This window comes from Rhinolophus ferrumequinum, chromosome 6, assembly GCF_004115265.2.
Source record: "Rhinolophus ferrumequinum isolate MPI-CBG mRhiFer1 chromosome 6, mRhiFer1_v1.p, whole genome shotgun sequence".
Taxonomy (NCBI): domain Eukaryota; kingdom Metazoa; phylum Chordata; class Mammalia; order Chiroptera; family Rhinolophidae; genus Rhinolophus; species Rhinolophus ferrumequinum.
The window spans coordinates 27,269,713-27,292,140 of NC_046289.1; the positions used below are offsets into that span (position 1 = coordinate 27,269,713).

Sequence of the window (22,428 nt, forward strand, 5' to 3'; positions counted from 1 at the left end):
CTAAACTGAAGAGAGTTGGGAATCCTTAGAATACATGTAACTGTGAAACAGCATGTACCCCAATTCCCTGTGAGAGGTGGGGGCAAACAAAATGGGAGGGGAAATGGGAAACTGTGCCCTGGATTTGCTTTCAAATTTCTAACACAGCTGATGGGAGCAGGGAGTTCCCAATAACAAATCCTAATACTTATGATCCTAGTAGTGTTGGCAGGTCTCTGCAGAGCAAGAACCTCTGCAAGTCAGGAACGAGTGCAGATTTTATCTACATTTCAGGACCCAGTTATTTTCACCAAAATAAAATCTCAGTTTAGATCAGTGTTTTTCTTAACTTTTTCATTATAGCCCATCTAAGGAGAATTTTTAGACCTTTTTCTCCTAATCACCTTCCTAATGAAACAGATACATTGTATATCTGTTTATGTACTGTATGTATATCTGTGTTTTATATGTAGAAAGATCAAGGGTTCTTTTGCTCCCCACACACACAGCCAAGAACCAATTTTTGCCTCCTTGGTAGCTGGGAGCAGGTATCTTAGCCCCCATTGAGAATGCATAGTTTAGAGAAGTCTCTGTTTTCTCCCTTGATGGAGGAGGAGGAGGACACTCTGGTCTCGGTTTTATGATTACACCATCCCTCTCTTCCCAAGACCCCAGAGGTCTTTTAGAACTGAACACTATATTCTCCGAGCATTAATTGTTAATGGAGAATGCAAGTTCTCAGACAGCCTCTGCGAAGCCAGTTAGATCATCAATAATAACAACTCTGCACCATTTAGAACTCCAGGAACCTTTGGCTGACTTCTCTGCATCTTATCGAGAGAGCAAAAAAGAACACAGAGTCCTGATCCCTTTCTTGAGCCAACACCCCCGCCCCCCTTAGGATCTTAAGATTGGAGAGCTATGGAGACCCTAACCCTTGCTGGAGGCTGAGGCCAACAACCCGACAGTTGTGTGACACCTGACACTGCTGTTATTCTCATGTGCTGACACCAAGACCTAACTTCCACAGGCGCCAAGACGATCCAGAACTATCTGACGATCATCCCAAGGAATGAGATGCAGCAGGAAGAGAAAAGTAACCATGCTGGATATCTTATTTGCCTCCAACTGGAGTCCCGAACAGGCATCTTGGATGCCAACCTGGGTAAGTTTGATCTGGAAGTCATTGAGGGAGAATAAACACAGAGTAAAGCCACACAATGTCATTTTTTTAATAGCATCACTTCCCCTGATTCTATTAACACCTCTTTCCATTGAATTCAACGAGCTACTGAATGAAGTCTTTTGGCAGCTTCAATGCACATTTGGTTGCTCCTGCCGGATGCAGGGTTCACAGTCTAAATAGCCCAGCACAGTGTGCTTAGCTCCTTCATACAAGGTGACTTCATTTTAGGATTCTTAAAGGTAACAAAGGGAAAGTGAGAAATCAAACACTGCCAGAGGGACAACTCCGGGTGAGAATATGAGGTGTGATAAAAAATGATGGTGAATGTTTAAATTTTAAAAAATATATATTACAGTATAAGACAAATTGCCATTAATCCCCCTCAAAATACTCCCCCTTGCTTCAAACACACTTATCCCATCACCCTTGCCACTTTCTGAAGCAGTTCTGGAAGCCCTCTTTCGTGAGTATCTTTAGTTGCACTGTCATGGCTGCCTCAATATCCTGAATCATTTTGACTTTGGGGAAGAGCCAGAAGAAGCACAGTGCCAGATCCAGTGAATAAGGTTCATGGTTAGGGATGAGGACACACCCTAATGTTTATATTTGACAGATACTGCTGTATACCAGACGCAATGTGTGATACAGAGTGTTGTCATGATGGAGGATGTAGTATAGACATTCATGAAAGGGGACTTCCAGAACTGCTTCAGAAAGTGGCAAGAATGGTGGGATAAGTGTGTTCGAAGCGAGGGGAGTATTTTGAGGGGGATTAATGGCAATGTGCCTTTTATTGTAATAAATTTTTCTATTTAAACATTCATTGTATTTTGTGATCACACCTCATACAAGTGAAAAATGGCTTATGTAATATTTTAATATTCAATTACAATCCTCCTATATTCCAAGAGCTGTATCTCTCTCTGGAGTAGGACAACAGAAAGCATTGTTTATTTCTCTCATCATCCAGATGAGTGTCGGGGACTGACCATCTGGTCCAGCAGTCAGAAAATGTCTGCTGCTCAAGGAGAGGAAGAAGGGTTTCCAGTCTCCCTGGGAACTTTTGCACTTCTGCAGGTCAAGGACCTCCACAATTGCCCAGATGCAAGCCTGGAAGCCCAAACAGCATGAAGCCACAAGCAGGCAGTGAACCTTCCTGCAGGGTAGGGTCACCGAGGGTGAAGAGATACAGCTGCACTGCCACAAGGGAGGTCCTACATGGAAACCTTTATGAAGTGAGAACAGACAAGATGCCCTGTTGCCAGGAGAGCCACCTGTGAAATCCAGTATGCCCAAAGGTTGGGAAGCCACGCCAAAGCCAACAGGACCCTCTGACCATCATCTCCGGGCACCTGGGCACATGGCTTCCAACCCAGCAAACAAGCGCTCCCTTCCGCCAAATAGTCCAAGGCCTGGATCCAAGGTTCACATGAGTTATGCCTCCTGGCAAGCCATTGGGCAACACCAGGCCCCACACTGCGCCCTGGGGAGAAAGAAAAGCTTCCACTTATGCTCCTGGCCTCCCAGTCTCCAATTGAATTGCACTCCAGATCCAGGCATTAAATGCAATAAGTTGATAACTAGACAGAATCCCTCACTTTTCTTTTCTGGGCAGTGATGTCTTCTAAAAATGAAGAATGACTGCCTCCCCAGACTAAGGACACTGTATTGGAGAAAAAGACTTTAAAGACCTCTTAAAGGACGTATAATAGTACTAAAGCATCTTATCCAATGGCTTACTTTTAAAATTGGATTTGCAAAATTAAAATCCTATTTAAGTTTTTAAATTAAAACCTGAAGTAAACCTTACAACTCAATAAGACAAACAACCTGATTTTAAAATGGGCAAAATATTTTAATAGACATTTTTACCAAAGAAGATGCATGGATGATTAATAAATACATGAAAAGATGTTCATGTCATTAGTTGACAGGAAAACACAAATTAAAACCACAATGAGCTACCACTACATACCGACTAGAATGGCTAAAAATTTTTTCAATTGACAGTATCAAGTGTTGGCAAGGATGTGGAAAAACTAAAACACTTGTTTGTTGCTGATGGAAATGTAAAATTGGGTGTCCACTTTGGAAGAGAGTTTGGCAACTTCTTTAAAAGCTAAATAGCTATGCACGATGTCAGAGGGGTAGTAGACTTGATGGGGTTATCACTTTGTGAGGGGTTTAGATGTCTAATCATTATGTTGTTTTTGTACACCTGAAACTAATAATTAAATTAAATTTTAAAAAAAACTTACACATAAACTTAGCATTCAACCCAGAAATTCCACTCCTGGGAATCTAGCCAAGAAAAATAAAAACATGTCTACTCAAAGACATGTATACAAATACTCATAGCAGCGTCATTTCCAGCCTCAAACTGATAATAATTTAAATGTTTGTCAACTGGTAAATAGAAAAGCAAATTGTGATATCTCCATATAATGGAATATTATTCAGCAGTTAAAAGGAATGAATTACTGATACATGTGACAGTATAGAGGAACCTCAAAACCATTATACTAAATGAAAGAAGCCATGTGCAAATATTGCATATTGTATGAGTCCATTTATATGAAATGCCTAGTAAAGGTAAATCTATAGAAACAGGGCTTGGGATGGGAGTCGGTTATAACTACAAATAGGTACAAGGTTTCTTTTTCGGGTGAATGAATTGTTCTCTGGTAGTGGTTGCACAACTCCAGCAATATACTAAATTCATCAAATTGTACATTTACAGTGAATAAATTTTATGGCATGTAATTATATTTCAATAAAGCTGTTAAAACAAAAGGAAAGGTAGTGCCAAAGTCTTCACAGATAAATCATCAGACAACAGCCGCTAGATTATCTGAGTGATCCTTAATTTGTGGGGAGACTTTTCCATATATTTTAAAGAAAAATATACCTGACTCTCAGTTTACATATATGTATATGATAATTTGATGCCTGATGCTTGTTCTTGGTGATTCTTTTGGACCTCAAATAGTAAGACTTTATTTCTCTTTGATACCATAACATGCTTCCGGATCAAGGGGAAGCAGATAAAACACTGAATAAAAGCCAATTGAATGACTTTTCTCACAGGGAGAAAAAAGTAAATCTGGAAACATTAAAAAAATAAATAAGGCAAACTTGAGAGACTTGTCAAGATCAACAGCAGTAATAATGTTACCCCATTTTGCAACACTGGGAGTTTCTGGCAGGTGGCTTTCCTCAGCTATTCTCACCAGCAGCCAGGGTGGAGGAAGTCCCCAGGTGGATAAAGAGATTGGGTCTCAGTAAGAAAATGATTTGCTCAAGGCCCCAGAGGCAGTGAGCAGCCTTGGAAACTGCCGGGACCCAGAGCCATGGTGTCTGGCCTTCCAAGATTCCCCAACCCCCAACCACGCCTCCTCGCAGGTGCAGCCCCAGAAACTCACAGCCCCCGCACAGGCTCTGGGAGCCTAGACAGACAGTGGGTTTGTGTGACAGCACAATTCCTTGCCTTGCGAGAAGGCCTGGCCCACGCACAAACAGCTGGAAGTAACTTCGACCCCCGATGACACCGTTCAAAGCCTCCTCTGTTTGGCTTTTTGATTCCTGATTGACATTCGCTGGCAAGTGGAGATAAATGCCCGGCTGAGGACAATGTTGATCCGCTCTGACTATTCTCAGGGAAAGACTTTTCAGAATAACAAACAAAACAAAACAAAAACCCAAAAACATTGGTGTGCTTAAGGGACTGAATAGAGCCCAAGAAGTCCAGGGAAGCAGGGCCGGGCCTTTCAAGGATCTGGCAAGTCCATTGAGGAGTTAATTGTTTGTGTGTACAATGAGTTTATTCTGACCACATACAAAGAGCTTTCTCTTCCAGGTCCTTCAAAAGCAAATGTGTCAAAGGGGCCAGAAGAGGAATCCGTATTAATAGCATCTCTTGGGGTCTCCCAGACTAAGGAGCCTTGGAGAATGAGGCAAAAAGAAACCACTCCCCCCATCCTGAGATTTGGATGGTCTCTCACTGATTCCAAGTCCCCTTCCATTCTTGGGCTCTGCCCAGACCTTGCCCTTCACTGGTCACCCTCCCTCTTACATTCTTTTAGGCTGCCGTTGGCCGTCTTTTTCAAAGACACGGAGATAAACTTCAGCCTGGTAGAAGTGCTGGCAGGTTCTTGCTTTTGAAAGGCCACATTTATGCCAGAGCCACCATCCCCTTCAACATGTGACTCAAGGACCCGGTATGGAAGTCAAGATCACTTATGCTGAGCATCACAGGGAGACACCCATGCCTAGTTGCAGAAACCCCTTAAGAACCTGGCTGAATTACACCAGGAGGAGGATGGAATGCTAGTCAACTTCAGCGTTTCCCTGAGATGCATGTCCCATGACGAGCCAGGCTCAGAAATGTACTGAGAGCTGTCCGGACTCCGACCTTGGAGAGCACGAACTATCTGAGCCCTTGAGGTCCTTCCCAGAAAAAGACATCAACACTTTCATTCTGTCTACCCACCTGCACACTCCCCCCCAAAAGAAGTGAAAACAAACTTAAAGGTGTCTTTTTGCGCGCAGTTGCCCGCATCCTCAAGCCCCACATTCACCTGAATAAGAGCAAAAACATGAGGCTGGTGAAAAAGGAAGACGAGAGGAGGAAGAAGAGGAGGAGCACAGGGAGAAGAAGGAAGAGGAGGAGAAGGAAGAGGAGGAGCACAGGGAGGAAGAGAGGGAGAGGAGAAGGAGGGGGAAAGGAGGAGGAGGTATGCCCGCGGCACAGGAGTCCGCTCTGGGCTAGGTTCACACAGAAGACTGTGCCAATTTTTTTTAACTTCTATTTTGAAATGATTATAGATTCACAGGAAGTTGTAAAAATAATACAGAGAGATCCTATGTACCCTTCACCCAGTTTCCCACAATGGTAACATCTTCATAATTAAGATAATTCTATAGGTAACATAATTATATAGTTAACATCATTATAGGGCAATATCAAAATCAGGAAATTGATACTGGTATAATTCATGGAACTTATTTACATTCCATCAGTTTTACATGCACTCATTTGTGTGTATGCAATTCTATGCAATTTCTACGCAATTTGATCCACGTATAGATTCATGTAACCACCACCACAATCAAGGTACAGAGCTATTCCATCACCACAAGGATCTCACTCGTGCTACCCCTTTATAGTCATACTTCCCTTCCTCCACTCCATCCTTCACCCCTGCCAACCACTAACTCCATTTCTATAATTTGCAATTTCTAGAATGTTATATAAATGGAATCATGCAGCATATGATCTTTTGAGATTGGCACTTTGCATAATGCCCTTGGGATCTATCCAAGTCGTTGCACAAATCAACAATCTATCCCTTTTTATTCCTGAGTAGTATTCCATGGTATGGATGCACCACAGTTTCTTTTACTCACTGAAGGACTGCTTTGGCTTGTTTCCATCTTTGGCTATTTACTTTGGGTTGTCTCCGTCTTCAGCTATTACAGATAAAACTGCTGTGATCGTCCTTGTACAGGTTTTTACGTGGACATAAGTTTTTCTTTCTCTGGAATAAATGCTCAGGAGTGCAACTGCTAGATTATTTGGTAAGTGTATAATTAGTTGTTTCACTTTTTAAGAAACTTCCAAAGTATTTTCCAGAGTGGCTGTATCGTTTTACATTCCTTATCAATAATGTATGAAAGATCCAGTTTCTCCACATCCTCACCAGCATTTGGTATTGTCACTATTTTTTTTATTTTAGCTCCTCTAACCAATGATATCTTATTATGGTCTTAATTTGCACGTCTTTATGGCTAATCACGTTGAACATCTTTTTGTGTGTTTATTTGCCTTTTGCCTATGTGCTTTGGTGAAATGTCTATTTGTGCATTTTGTTCATTTTTAAATTGAATTGTTTTTCAACTGTTGAGTTTTTGAGAATTCTCTCTATTTATATATATTCTAGATGTAAGTCCTATGTCAGATATGTGTTTCATAAGTATTTTCTCTCAGTCTATTGTTTTTTCATTCTCTTACAGGATCTGTCACAGAGCAAGTTTTGGATTTGGATTAAGTCCAACAATGTATCCTTTTTTGGGGTGGGGGGATCATGTGTTTGTAGTTCTAAGACAACAAAGCTCTAGGTTCACCTAGCTAGAGGTTCTCAAGATCATGTCCTACGTGTTTTTCTAAAACTTTTAATAGCTTTATATTTTATATTTAAGTCCAAGATCCATTTTGAATTAACTTTTATAAAAGGTGTGAGGGTCTTGGGGGTTTTGTTTTCGCCTGTGGATGTCCAGTTGCTATAGCACCATTTATTGAGAGTAATATCCTTCCTCCACTAAACTGCTTTTGCACTTTTATCAAAAAAACAACTTTCCCTACTTGTGTAGTAGGCCTTTTCTGGGTTCTCTGCTCTGTTCCATTGATCTATGTGTCTATCCCTTGGCCAATACCACTCTGTCTTGATGACTGTAACTTTGTAAGTCTTAAAATCAAATAGAGTATTATTATTTCAACTATGGAACATTCTGGTAAAAGCAAAACTATGGAGACAGTAAAAAGATCAGTTGTTGCCAGGGGCGGGGGTTTGGGGCGGGTAAGAAGGAATGAATAGGTGGAGCACAGAGGATTTTTAGAACAATTAAAATACTTTGTATGATACTGTAATGGTAGATACAAGTCACTACACATTTGTTCATTCCCATTGAATGTACAGCAAGAGTGAGTCCAGTATCAGCTATGGACTTTGGGTGATAAAGACGTGTCAATGTGGATTCATTGATTGTAACAAATGTACTATCTGGTGAATGTCGATAATGGGGGAGGGTGTGCATTTGTGGGGACGAAGGGTTATATGGGAAATCTCTGTGCCTTCCTCTTCATTTTGCTATGAACCTAAAACTGCTCTAAAAAAAAAATGTCATTTTTTAAAAACAGAAAATGAAATAAACATGTAAAAGAGGGAGTTACAGCATTTGTTCAGAAGAACAAAGGAAAGCATAAATTGAAAATTCATAAAGGGTCATGAGGGAGTAATTACTAACAATACCTTTGTTTTAAAAAAAATCAGATAGAGTGATATCCCCCACTTTATTATCCTTTTTAAAAATTAGCTGTCCTAGTTACATTGCCTTTCCATATAAATTTTAGAACAAGCAGCTCCTTGAATCGCACAGCTTTCTTTCAGCAGGCACAGAACTGGTACAACAGGACCCAAGAGTGACAATTCCTCAGCCTTTATCAGAGGAGCTGCATGGAGCTGGGAGCTGCAGCGAGGGGTTCAGATCTGAGGCCTTTTCACCCACATGCCAAAAGCCCTGCCTCCCTTCAGGTTGCTGTGCCACACTTGGAGTTGAACTCAGTCAGTCAAAGAATAGTGAGCAAATGAACATATTTTCAGTAGCTTGACAAGCTCTGAACTATCTCCCCTGGACTTCGGGGACCCCTCACAGGTAACAGGCAGAGGGATCAAGAACTAGCCAGTGGGCCATGCTCATCCCAGGCAGCCTCCTCCAAGGGTGTTTCCTGAGAGGCTCTGGCCATGGGAGAGACCAACCAGGGCTGTTTGGAGGATCCACCTGCCTTCTGTTCCCAGCCTCTAGAAGTCTGCGCTCTCCTGGGAGGCTTCACCTCCACCTGAAGACAACCTCTGGAAGAAGAGGCTAAGAACTATTAGAATGTGAGCTCCACAAGGCAAGGCCAGGGCTCAGCACCATTTCCCTCGTCACTCGATCCTCAGTGACTATAACAAGCCTGGCACTTAGTAAGTTCTCAATAAATATTTGTTGAATCCAAGGGTAAGAGAACCACAAATAAAACACCAATGGTCACTAATAACACCAGGGACACATAAGAATCTATGACTAGCAGGCTTTTCCAGATCCCTAAACCCCATCTCCTCTCCAGTCCTTGGATATGGGGGTGTGGCAGGGATTCAGACTCTTAGTTTAGTATCCACCATGCATAAACTTTCTTTTGGGGATCCTAGAATAGATAAAGGGCAGGGGGTTGAGTAGACGGAGCCAAGCGGGGAGAGTTGTGGGATGCAGGGACACGTGGTGCATGCATGGGCGCTCAAGCACACTCATGCAGAGCCCTTCTGCAACTGACCTCCTCAGAGCTGGTATGCGGATATGCCAGGCTTGGGCAGGGTGGCTCAGAGCACCAGAAGGCAGCAGCAACAAGCATCAGAGAACAAAGAGCTGCCTCTCGTGGCCTTGGAGCTGCTGAGGCTCCAAGTTCTGTTCAGCAAGCATAGTATCAGAACAAGACTGCTTCCCCACACGGAAATGCAACATGCATGGAGGCCAACCCGTAGAGGTCATCAGCTGCCTGTCTCCATTCAAACCCAGCCCAGACTGGTAGGTAACCAGACTTTTGCCATCTGATGGCAATGCTGACACATCAACTACTACTGATCCAGCCTCCCCTTCGGTGCTGGGAGGAGAGAAAAAAGAGGTAGCTAGAAAGAGGTTAAAATTACGTGAGCAGGAGTATGCTCCATGTGGAGAATGTCCCGAGACAGCCAGCTTAGTACACCTCAGCCGGGCTTGGGGCAATGAAGTGAGGGCTGAGGCTGCAGGCCACACCGTCCCCTTCCTCTGGGATGTCTGCCATCCATCATCCTTGCCTTAAGCACATCCCTCAGCCCTGAATAAGGGTGCTGCTTAATCCATCACCTAAGCGACAAGATCTCCAAGTTGGTACCAACCCTTAGACCAGGCTCCAGGAGAAATTCTAAAAATAGAGACCCAGAGAGGGAACTTGGAGAAACAACTGTGACCCACTCTTTACTTGGAGCACATACTATGGAGCAGCGAGTAGGGGATTTAAAAAATGTCTCTGCAAATTAAAGTTAGTTGGGTTTTAGAAATTCAGCCCCTCTCCAAGACTGGCTTGACAAATACAGAAGCCCATGTAGAAAATGTCAGCAGAGTCTGCTAATGTTTTTTTTTTTTTCCTCACTTTCCTTAAACAGCTAATTCCCAGACCTCTTACGAGAAGGGAAAAAAGCAAACTGCAAAAATCTCGTGATAAACCTACACTTTCACTTGCCATTCATCAAAGCATCACCCTGGGATCTCTAAGGCCCTGAATACTCTGAAGAAAAAAGCTCGCAGAGAACTGCCAGAAGTCACTTCACAAGTGCCCTCCCATTATTCTCTCATGTGATCATTCTTCACCGTCACCCCACTGGAGTCTGGGAACTTCCCTCCTGCACCTCACAAACAATGAAGCCCAGAACCAGTCCCCGACTATGTTTGATTATCCTGGAATCTCCCCCAAATCATCCACATTCATTAGCATCAAGACCCTGAGAAGAAGCACCTCAGGAAAATCCACAAGCCTTGGTCAGCCAGGAAAAAGACACTCAGGGTAAATTCAGAATCTCTAAACACATTTGCTTCCTCGCCACTTTCCTTCAGACGACTTCGGTTAAGACTAAAAATTCATCTCTGCCTAAACGTCTGCAGTCTTCAACTGTTTTTAGCAGCAGATTGTCAGAGCTTAAGAGGCTGCTGGGGGCCCTTTCCCCTCTTCTGATATTCCTCTGTGGCATCAATAAAACACATGTGGATGCATGTGTGTCCCCCACCCTCCAAATACACACACACCCCTTCCATCTCTCTTCAAGGGCGAGGACCAAAGAAGGGGAGGGGTGGCCAGGATGGGAGTGCCCCAGATCAATGGATATTTGAAACTCAAACACATGGCCAGGACCTACACTGCACGTGTTAATTACCACACATGTGCCCGTAAAGGAGTCCGTGAAACACAAGGGGCCCAAAGATCAGAGCAAGGCAAGGACATTCCAAGGGATTAAATAAATAGTCTGAAGTTCTGACCCTCCTCCCTTCCCAGAGCACATGCATCTGGGTAAGATAACAGCGCCTCCCTCCCTCTTTACCCCCCTTCTCCCCTCGGGCCCCACACCTGTGGACCCAGGAGCCACAGCAACGCAAGCTTTCTGTCCTGCCAAACGGCTGTGACCTGCTACCGCCTGGCCTCGCTCCCTCCTCCCTTCCTCCTGCTATCTCTCTGAGCCTCCTCCCCCAGCCTCCTCTTGCTCTGCCTTTCTCCTCCTCTCCTTGCGAGGACTAATTCCTGGCTGGCAACCAGACGCTCCATCGTCGCACAATACGCCTTTTCATTCCTTCCAGGCAGAGAGAACCGATCCCTCCAGCCCTGTCAGCGTTCAAGACGGCAAGAGCGTGGGGAAAGAGCCGGCTGGGACCGCTGCTCCCCGCCACCCCCCACACACCCAGCCCTCAGCCCTCACCTCCTTTCTGGCCGTACCCCTCACCCTGCACAAGGGTCCAGGCCTGGCATCTGTCTGCAGCAGGCCTCGGAGCTGCAAGCTCTCGCTCTGGGGAGATGCCTTCTAAGAGACCCCACACGTGGGCACGAGCTCAGACAAGAGGCCTCTGTGTCTTCCCACCTGCTGCCCTCCGGAGCACATTCCATTCTTAAGTGGCAGCTGAAAGAGGGACCTTGGTGGGCCGACACAGGATATTACAAATGCCCTCTCGCACCCTGTCCCCATTCAAACCCCAGCTTCCTGGACAGGTGTGACTTCAGGTGGCCCTTCCTACAGGTGGCCCAAACCTGCTTTTCACTGCACTGCCCATGGCAGACAAAGAGAAGAGGATTAGCACCTATGTTGATCCTCCAAAGTAGAAGGAAAGAGAGCCCACTGGGCAAAAGTTCAGTCTCCAGGGGAAAGGGAGCCAAAGCATCCCCCACCCCCGACCCCAGGCCTTTGCACCAAAGAGGAGGCTGCAGCAGAACCATCTGGAAGGGAGGAACCCATCTGGGATAGGAGAGCAAAAAACTGGGAATTGATGGCAAGTTATCTTTGAGACGAGGCTTCAGACTCGAACCTCCCTGTTCCCTGCACCACCCCTGAAGGAATCAGGTTCCCTGCCCTCTTCCAGCTGGATCCATGAGATCCCGCCCTGCCAACAGGTCTGTTTCTTATTGTCATCCACAGGGTGCAAAGCCACACCAACCTGGAGAGTACTTCTCTGTGCAGTTTAAGAACCCAAACCCCTTGGTTGGCCTTTCCTGGTGCGGGTGGTTTATTCAGTGTCATGCCCTCAGTTCACTTTGGTGGGGAAAATCTGAGTGGTCACTTTTGGTTGATTGCCAATTTTTTTCCTACCACCAGGACCTCATGCCCAGAAATAAAGGTGATGTTCTGAAGACTTCAGCTACAACAAGCATAACTGAAAGCAGCTTTTCAACTCCAATCAACTGCAGACAGACACACGCCATTCACAGTGTTGATGATTTCAGATCTTTGCAGAAAGAAATGTTCATGCCCCTCTCCCACTCTCTCACCCAGAAGGGAACCACCAACACTTATGGCTGTGTCCTCCATTCTGGGAAGAACCTGCAAAGGCCCTTGCTGTCTTCTTTTCACCCACTTATTCGTTCCTGCTTGTAGGAAGGGGAGCAGGCCATCTGGTCAATTGGTCCGTGTTTTCTAGTGGGTGGTGGTGTCACCATGCTTTACTTCCACATCTTCCTGGAGCACCTGCATTTAGGGGCAGCATGGTTTCTGGACTCTCATCTCTTGCATCCAGGCAAGGTAAACTTGCTTCCTCTTCCCCATGGAAAGCACCTGGGGCAGGGTGCAGGGCCTTGCTTTGGTTTCCCTGTTGGGGCGTGTGTGGAACAAACCTGTGCACCTCACACTGATTCTCAGCAGACCCAACTCTCATGTGGACTCTTATGAGCACAAAATTCCCAAGGCCCAGATTCAGGTGAGAATTCTCAAACTCAGCCAAGGTCCCTGTCTGGGTTTTATCTAAGAGCCCAAAATGGGGATTCTGGATTGCTTGTTCATGCAATGACACTGACATTTGTTTTCTATGCAACTTCAACTCTCTGTGTTTATGTCGTCCTGGAGCTAAGTAGTGGTGAATCTGTATCTGACATACTGGAAATTATGGTCAGCATATCCCAGGGACCCATTCCTCATGGTGGCTGGTCCGCTAAATAGCTCTTAGACAAATGCCTTCATCAGGGTTAGCTACATAATTTGTGCTGAAGTGAAAATGCAAGGACCTTTATTAAAAAGCAGAAAAAGTATCATTAAGGACATTAAAACATAAAGTTTTAACCTCTCTTCCATAATATCTCCTTGACTTGTCATGGTCGTTTTTAATTTGCTATTTAATTTGTTCTAGGTAAAGTAAAATTCTAAGCACACTATAAAAACTCTGTAGCATGCATCACAAAAGCTATATACAGGCACGTGGTGGCCAGATACACACTTTGCAGGTATTTCTTCTGCTCAGTGCTCCATTGTTCCACCTACTTTATGTATTTACAAAACATAAGTTCAAAGATAAAATAATTAAGAATTTCATGACAACAACTGCAGAGGTAGCAAGCCCATGAAGCCAGCAGAGTCTTAAAGAGGAGAATCTGGATGAGCTGGAACAATTACTATGGAGAATCAGTGAGGGGAAAAATGCTCAAACGGGTTTCCAAAATAAGAGTCAGGGCAGACTTGGGCACACCTACTTTCATACTCCTTCTTGGTTTAATGTTGGCTACACGGGGAGATGACTGACTGAACTTCCCAGGGACCAAGATTCTCAGGTCCCTGCCAGCTCTGTGCTCTGTACTCGCTTACCTCCCTCAGAAATTCTGGGGGCTCGGTCCCCACTACCTGTGGGACTTACTTACCTCCGGTGCTTCTGGGAGGAAACAAAGAATAAGAATGGAGATTTTCTGTGGGGTACTTTTAGTTTTCACCCAGCTTCTTCCATCTGGTCCAAGAATTCCTGCTTGGACTGGCTTTAGAAGCAAACATTTCGATAAAGCATAAAACTCTACTCACCTTTCCTTCCTGAGTTACCCTGGCTCAAGGGCTTGTCGGTGACTGAACCTTAGGTGAGAGGGGAAACAAAAACAGACATTCAGAATGCATCGCGGTTGGTTCCTTTCAAAGAGCTGGCAAAGCCTGACGTTATGAGCATATGGTTATGTGTATGTATATAGTATACACATCTAGGGACGTTATATACAAAGTTAGCACGTACATCCATGTTGAGTGGGGTTTGTTTAACGTCAATGTCACTGCTATCACAGCACTGTTGAGATGAACCATGATTTCCAGGTTGCTTGGCAATAGTCTGGGCCAGATTTGGACAGAATTCCACACCCACCCAATTCCCTCATCGAACACTCCAGTCACTGCCCCTTGTCTCCACTCCCCATTGCCCCCACTGCCCACCAGCTCCATGTTCTGAGCCACGTCCACTCGGTAGGGCCAACCAGAAAGAGACCCCCTCTTACTGCAAATGCAATGATTGACATCACTTGCTGGTAAGGGCAGGAAATTGTCAATTTTCCATCTAAATTAAGTAGAAAATTGTTAGCCCAATTGTATTGAATGGGCCAAAATAGTCTGAGGCATGGAAACAATTTTCTACATGCAGCCTGTTCCTCAAGGAGGGGGTAGTGTACGTGTTTGGCCCAACACTTTGCCCTGCATGTGCTAAGATACCATGTGCACCCATTCTACAGTCGGGACCCTGTGGCACCTGTCTTCTTCCCAAAGACCACACAGGCAGGGCCTCTGTGGTGGTCCCACCCACAAAAGAAAAGAAAGTATCCATATTTTCCCAATCTATGCCATATCCCTTCTCCATATACTAATTTTATGAGAGTTCAATTATCTTACCCTGCATGACTTGTTTCTAGTGCATTTGTTTGCTTTAAATGAAACTTTCCAGGTCATTTGCAAGGAGAGCTCATTCCTGCCCCTCCCCACACCAACCCCAATTAAGGTTTCCAGTTTCCATGTAAACCACAAATAAAGTAAACTTTCCTTTTTGGCCTGCGAATTTTGGTTCCCTAATGTAGATACTTACTGACCTTCCCACATACTTCTCCCTTTATACAGCAAGGCCAGTAGAAAAATGAATGTATTTTGTGAAAAAAGAAAAATGCTAGGATAGCAGGACTATTAGTCTGGAAATTCCCATAGGTTTCAGAATAACGTTTTATATTTTGCTTGCACTTAAATATTGAGAAAAAGTAAATAAATAAAACCTCATACACATAGATCTGGAGAAAACAAAGCAGCTAATGGTGGGATAGGATGCTTTTGAAAGAGGACTGAGCTGCATAGTGAATGGAGGGAATGACTCTCGAGTCCCATACCATCTTAAAGGAAGTGGAAAGTGTAAGGCTGGGTAAATCCATACTTCACAATGCCATGAAGTCGACCAAAGAGCAAAATGTCTCTATGCTTATAAATTGGAAATAGAAAGGGCTTAATTTTTGCCACGCACTGACCCAAGGGGTCACTATTATGCAGTGTTTCCCTCACGTATCTAATCATCAGAACCACCTGAGAGGCCTCATGAACACTCCAGGTCTCACTCCAGACCTACTGGATCAGAATAACAAAAAGGGGCATCAACAACTGGGTTCTTTTTAGTTCCCCAGGCACTGCTGACGACAGCCGGATTTGAGGGCCACTGTTGTGAAAGCTTGCCATCACTTTAGATCACATTGTTCAGAGGGAGAAAATGTATGGCACATAGGCCACGACTCGCCTCTCTTGACAGACATCACTAATTGATCATCATAGCCTTTGATGTTGAATTCCCATGCAGTCTTGAAATTCATCTCAATAAAGTGCTTCCAGGGCCACTAGCAACCAGAGTATGCAAGTTAAAAATGTATATGCCATGCTCTAGTTGGTTACAGATAATACTCGGGAAAAGAACTTTGAAACAGAAACCTAAACTTAAAACAATCAATATATGCACACAGGTATATACTGACCCCAGCTGACTACAGAGCAAGTGTGTTTGCGTGGAATCCTCCCTGACCTGGAGGATGGCGCATAACCATCAATATCTTTCAAAGATTCCCCTACAAAATGCAGGAGACAGCCAAGTGGTCTCTCTCCAACCTTTTCCTTTCTTCCCGCCCCTCCTTACGGTACCTGAACATACAGGAGTTTTATTCTGCACAGAAGAGCCACTGATGGGCTTCCCATCTGGGGTGACACACCAGCAGTACCCCGTGTAAGTGTGGCATTGCACCTGTACAGGGAAGTCATAAGGGGAAAAGAACCATAAGTCTTGAGTCACATGATCAACAGTCATCTCCCGCCCCTTCCGAAGCTTCCCCGGTATGGTGGCTGAGCTCCTTCCACCTCTCACCCCTGCATCTGTCCCCAGAATGTCTCTTGCAGGTGGGCTCATCAGTCAACAACACTGGTTGGGTGTTTTCTACGTGACTCCCATGCACACCACAGCAATTTATCTGCATTGTTATGACTTTTAATGCCGAATGTCTTATATTATAGTTAGATACATCCACTGTGTTGTTCCTGTGATGGTTCCCACCAATACCCACACATTTTTTCCCCCAAGCACTGGCATACACTCCTATCCAGTTGTAAAAAATTCTGATCGGTGCACTAATTTGGCAAGTACAAGTTAGAATGTCACCACTGTAGGTTGACAGGACCCTTCTTTAACAAGAAGAGACAAGGTAAGCTTTTCTCCTTTTTCTAGCTTTTCCCAGCTGCTCATATAGTGAGCCTGCCTATTGCTCAGGTGGCTCTCCTGAGACAAGGGCACACATGATGGGGGTAAAGTAAGAATAAGGTGACGTGCGCCTGCAGGTTCTAGTCTCGTTGCCCTCTTGCATCACTGTGTGCTCTTGCTCAAGCCTCCATGATCCACTCTGACTGGGAATAATAAATGAAAATAAAGCTTTTGCTTCATTCGGGGTGACTCTTCTTTTTCTGCCAATAACTGCCACTCTATCCACCTCCTCCCACCCACCATCTTCTTCCCATCCACTTTCGACACGGAGTTCCTAAACACAAATCAGGGCATCGCTCCCGTTTGAAACCCCTCGATGATTTGGTGACTTGCCGTAGGACGTAGGATGGAGATTAAACTCAGGATCATGCAGGACCTAGAGCGCCACGCAAATTTGCTCATTTGCATGGTACTCGAAGTCTCCGCGATCTGCCCTCTTTGTTCCTGAAATCTCACTTTACACCCATGTCTCCACATACACACTCTCCTTTCCAGCCACAATGAGCCTTCTGAAGTTCACAAGCACATCCCAGTTTCTCATGCTTCGGAACTTTGTTTGCTCCAACTGTTCAATCCGTGCAGAATATCACTCCCCAACTCACCCCCAGCCCCCTCCAAATCCTTTGCATTCCCACCCTCTTCATGATACACTTTCTCTGCAAAATGGTCCCGGCTTCCTCCTCTCCCTCCTTCCTCTGACCCTCCATACACCCTGGCTTCCCAAATTCAGAGCTCTTATCACAAAGAGCCATAACTATTAAGGCTCATCTAGTCTATTTTCCCCACCCCCCCACGCCCCCAGACTGTAACTCCCTAGGGGCTGCATATTGGTTATTTCTATACTCCAACATCTAGCATAATGTCGGACATTTATCATAGGCATTTGATGAGTTGAATAAATGCATGAATTCCCGTATTTCCTCAATTCTTGATCTCCATCAATTCTAAAAAATATAACATCAACTTAAACAGCCCCACCACATTAAATGTAGACCTCATCTACCAGATGTGTACCAATTGCACAGATATTCAAGTGTCAAAAAGTGTACCTCTTGGGATCAAGGACATGTTGAAATTGAGGATAGACAGTAATCGCATACAAACTGAGTGCTGAGGCCTCGGAGGGGTACAGACGTAAAAGCAAGATCTGATGGCCTGGGTAAAACCCAGAAGTTATCACTAAGTCAGAAAAGCTACAGAAAGACTTCTGCTTTTGTGTGGATATCAAACACCGTAGTTTCCCCCAGGACTAGTTGCTTCACTGTGGACCTACCCAGAGAAATCAGGACAAGAACAAGATGGAGGGCAACTTGTTCCTACCGGTATGATGTCTCTGCACAAACTCAGCATTTCTCTCTCCTGTCCCTGCCAGAAGTGATATTCAATGCCTTTCCCCAGTGCCACATTCCACTCCGTCTTCTTCTCATGGAGACAGCCCATAAACCCCACGGCAATGGTGGCTACCCAGATGCTTACTCAAGATCAGTATCTTGGGTTGGGTCACTGCTACCTTCTGAGGAGGTGTTATGGGGGATTGGAAAGAAAGCTAGACAGATCCGAGTTTGAATCCCTGTCCAGCCAGTTACAAACTGGGCACTTTACTTAGCTCTTTGAGCCCCATCTATAAAATGGGGATAACAATGCCAAACCTGAGGGCTCTGGCCAGGGAAAGACACACTGTGAGTCCAGTACCTGGCATGGGTGAAGGCCGGATACAGGGTGGCTGTGGCAATGACTGCTTTCAGCTCTGTCAGAAACACCTGGCAAGCCAGCCTTCTTCTGGGCCACAACTCCCCTTAACCTCCAGAAGCTTGGGTGGGAAATGAGGCTGGAAACTTGGAGTTTACCCTTTCAGATTCTGTCAGCCCTGCAGGGGATAGTTCCTAGAGGCGATTCCTCGCCAGTGACAGCATTTTAATGGGGCTTGGCTGGCTGCTTTCTCCTCCTTAGCCAATAATCACCTCAGGGAAATGTGTCCCGAGGCTGGGCAGCCACCCTGGCTCGCTCCCGGGCCCCTTGGCTCCCATGGCCAAGCCAGCCTCCCTCTTCTTGAAGACGTTACTGCCCAAGTCCAGCACCTGAGGCTGTGCCTCTGGCCCAGTGCTGCCTGCTAGAGCCAGGCAGTGCGGTCAAGCAGGCCTCAGAGAACTGCTGGGTGGAAAGCCCCCTCCTCCCGGGCATGCAGAGTCCCATCCAAGCCTAGAGGGGATGGCACCAGATACATGAGTAAGAGCCTAAGCCCAAAGCTTTGTTTCAGGGGATATAATCTAAGCTCTGGGCTCAGCAGGTCCCAAGGGCCACGTGCTCACCGTGTGTGCCCATTGTGTCCCAACAGACATGTGGACACTGCCTCCCAGCTTCCAGCCAGGCCCAGAGGCCCAAATACAACCCCTTTCTCCCCAAGGCACTCAGCATTTTCCTCAGACCAGGCTCCAAGGAATAAACTCCAGATTATAAAATCCTCAGGCTGCTTCCAAGTCCTAGAAAACTGGAACCAAATGAAGAATTCTTGCCACATTCCTCCGAGGCCGGGAGTACCCAGTAATGGGCACACTTGCCATAGGTGTGCTGCCGAGGAGGGGCATAGGTAAGCGAAAGAAGACACGGATTACAGGAAGTGCAGGAGGCGCCCAGGAGGGTCGCTTCCCTTGCTGAAAGAGCCCCAAATGAATTAACCCATGATCCTCAACCAAGAGGATGTTCGTAGGTTGGCTTCTGGAGTTTTCAAGATGTCTTCTTGAAGAAAAAGAAGTTACATGGCAACAGAAAGCAGTGGTTATAGAGGCAGACTGCAGCCCACCTTCCTTCACTAACCAGCTCCACCATTTAACGACTGACTTTTCCAATCTCCGGTAGCCTTGGAAAGGTTCTTAGTCAAACCAAGCCTCAGACTGCCCAAGTCAACTCAGCTGTTGAGGGGACTAAATTAGGTAATGTAAATAAAGCACTTAGTTCACATGGGAAGTGCCCAGTGAAGCTATGCTATTTATTGTGATTGTGTTTTTCAGCATACTATCTGCACACTCAAAAAGGGCACAACCAGATTCTTTGATGGGAACAAAAGAACACCCTATTCTGACCAGCCGCAGGGGAAGGGGCAGTCTGAAATCAGCAAAGTTTGAAAAGGTTTGAATGGAGGCAGGGGAAGTTTGTTTTCATACAGCAACAGTTCTACTACAGTCAGAGGAGAGAAGTAAAGCTTCTTGCAGAAAAGCAACCAGAATCTAAATTCTATAGAATTGATGGTTTATATATACGTCGAGATGTAAGTTAAAGATTTTTGGCTTGAAGTCCTTTGTGTTAACAGCCCAGTGGTATATTTCTGGTCAACCTCCGTCCAAATTTAGACAAATGTGAAATTATTTTAAGCCAGTTAATCTCCAACTCTTGGACACCTGGCAGAATGTGGGAGGCTAGCACTCCCAGCGAATGCAGTTGAGTGAGTGATGAGCAGAGCAAACACCAGCTCACAAGGCAGAGCAGACTGAGGACCGAATGGAGGACAGCACGGAGGAAAACGAAGGAGACAAACGGGCTATGCATATAGACAGGGGTCACCCACAGGTGCCACGCCCCAAACGGAGAACACCACCTTCCCCTGCTCCAGCAGCTTGTCAGTCACCACCGATGATCTAGGCATTATCGCACGTGGGCATAAGTCACCCCATTTGCATGTCTTTTATAGTAGAGGCACACGGAGCAGTGGTTATTGGTTCAAATGTTACAGCTAGTTCATAACAGCACAGGAATTCGAATCCCAATCTCCAAGCTCTCATAAAATTTCAGAACGGATAGAGCTGGAGAAAACCTTAGCGATCACCACTCTAACACAAACATTTTACAAATGAGGAAACCGAGGCCCAGAGACAGAGAGATAGCCTGATTGCCAGCACCTAATAGTTGTGGCAGGTGGCAGTCCCCAGGCCTGGAAGGGAGACTGAGAAAGGCATTGTTCCCCATGCTGGCGTCTGAGGGAACAGACTGCGTCTCTTTGTGCCTGTAATTCTCCAGCAAATGGAACTCTTTGCGGGAGGCAGGCGGCAGCTGGAAGAGAGTCTTTTGCTCCAGTTTGAGTGAGAGACCATTTCTAGAGTAATTTGGAGAACAGCATGGGGGCCTCTACTGCCCACCATCCCCCTCCCCACCGCCACCACCCTGCTTTCCTTTAGATGTTCTTGGCGAGAGGGTGGTTCTCTGACAGGGATCGTACCTCACATCCCAAAGGTGCTTCTCCTATCAAGGGCTCCTGCTTCCCCAGGAGACCAGTCTCTCCTGCTTGTGCCCACTTTCCTTCTTTTCCCCTGGAACGTGAAAGCAGCTATTCCCAATACCTTTACTTCTGTCCTTTTGATATAGTGATGAATGCAGTTCCTGCTCTATGGGATGTGACTAGGAATTACTGGGGCTGCGGGGGCTCTCTAGCTAAATAACTTAGGAAATCCTGGTTTAAATAAACAAAATTAAAAGATTTCTTGCCTGCAGAACATCTCAGAGCCTTAAATCAAGTCATGATTGAGCTTTAAAAGGAAGAAACCATTTGCAGCAATTCCTAAACTTAGTTAAATACGGGACTCTCCCTTAATTTTGTGCAGGGAGCATTTCATGGTACTAGTGTTCTCTGAAATGTGCTTTTAAAAAAAAAAAAGCAGTATAATGAAGTGCAGGGCCTTGCTATATTTCTTTACTTTTCCCAGCCTTACCTTCTTACAGTCTGGGTATCAGGCTCTCATTTTGTTCACTATTCTTGAAATAATTTCCCTCTGGCAAACCCCCACCTCCTTTTTTTGTAATGCGTTCTTAAGCTCTGTATCTGTTAAGGAAACCATCTTGAACTGCCTCAGGCCTTCACTGACAACTGGGATCCCCTCCAAGGCACAGCAGCACCTTCTCACCCTGTGGCTTCCTTCCCGCCCCACCCCACCCCCATTTCTTTGTCCTTCTTTTCTAAAACAGAAAATGTGAACCTTATGCAAAGAGACAGGCTTGATTCAGCATTCTTCGTAGCAACTACTGAACTTGTAATGAAATGACTACTATCACATACTTGAACATTTTCTAGTGGGAAAAAGCAGAAGGCATGTGGATATTTGTCTCTCTGGGTGGTGGGAGTATGAGACTGTCTTATTTTTAATCTGCCAGTTGTTCCAAGTCAGTTAGGAACTGATTTGGATTAAGCAGTTTCTTAGGATTAAGCAAATGCAGTGCAAGTTTCTTACTGTTGGTCCAATTGATACCTTGGTTTCAGGGCAGTCTTATTTTCCTTTAGTAGGCATTCTCTATAGGATCTCTGAGTAACTGTGTTTTTCATGGGTGCCATGGCCCTGGCTAGAGGCCAGGCCAATTGAGCTTGCCACGTGTACCCCCAGAATATCTCTCCTCCATCAGAAGCTGCAGAAGAACGTTTTATTAATGGGGTGTGCATTAGATTTACCTGGAAAGCTCAGGAAAACAGATGGCTGGGACCCCCCCCCCCACCAGAGTTTCTGGATTCATTGGGTCTGGGGTCAGCCAGAGAGTCAACATTAGGAACAAGTTCCCCGGTGACGCTGTTGCTGCTGGTCCAGGGACCACACTTCAAGAACCACTGTTTTAAAAGAAACTTCTCACTCCACCCTTTCTGGCATTTATCATGAAATAGTCAAGAAACAGGTACTTTTCTAGGTGGGAATTTGGGAGCCTTGTGACCGTACTTTTTCCCAAAG

General features: G+C 45.3%; 1 protein-coding gene across 8 annotated transcripts in view; it reads right to left on the bottom strand.

Moving 5' to 3' along the window:
* The window catches only part of SMOC1 (SPARC related modular calcium binding 1), a 140,745-nt gene that overhangs the window by 37,642 nt on the left and 80,675 nt on the right, over positions 1–22,428 (bottom strand). For all 8 annotated transcript variants that reach the window (XM_033107274.1, XM_033107273.1, XM_033107270.1 and 5 more), the window contains exons 4-5: positions 16,117–16,216; positions 13,996–14,043 (exon numbers count right to left, since the gene is read on the bottom strand). In XM_033107274.1, the coding sequence (XP_032963165.1) occupies positions 13,996–14,043; positions 16,117–16,216 (148 nt within the window). The remainder of the gene's footprint in view (positions 1–13,995; positions 14,044–16,116; positions 16,217–22,428) is intronic.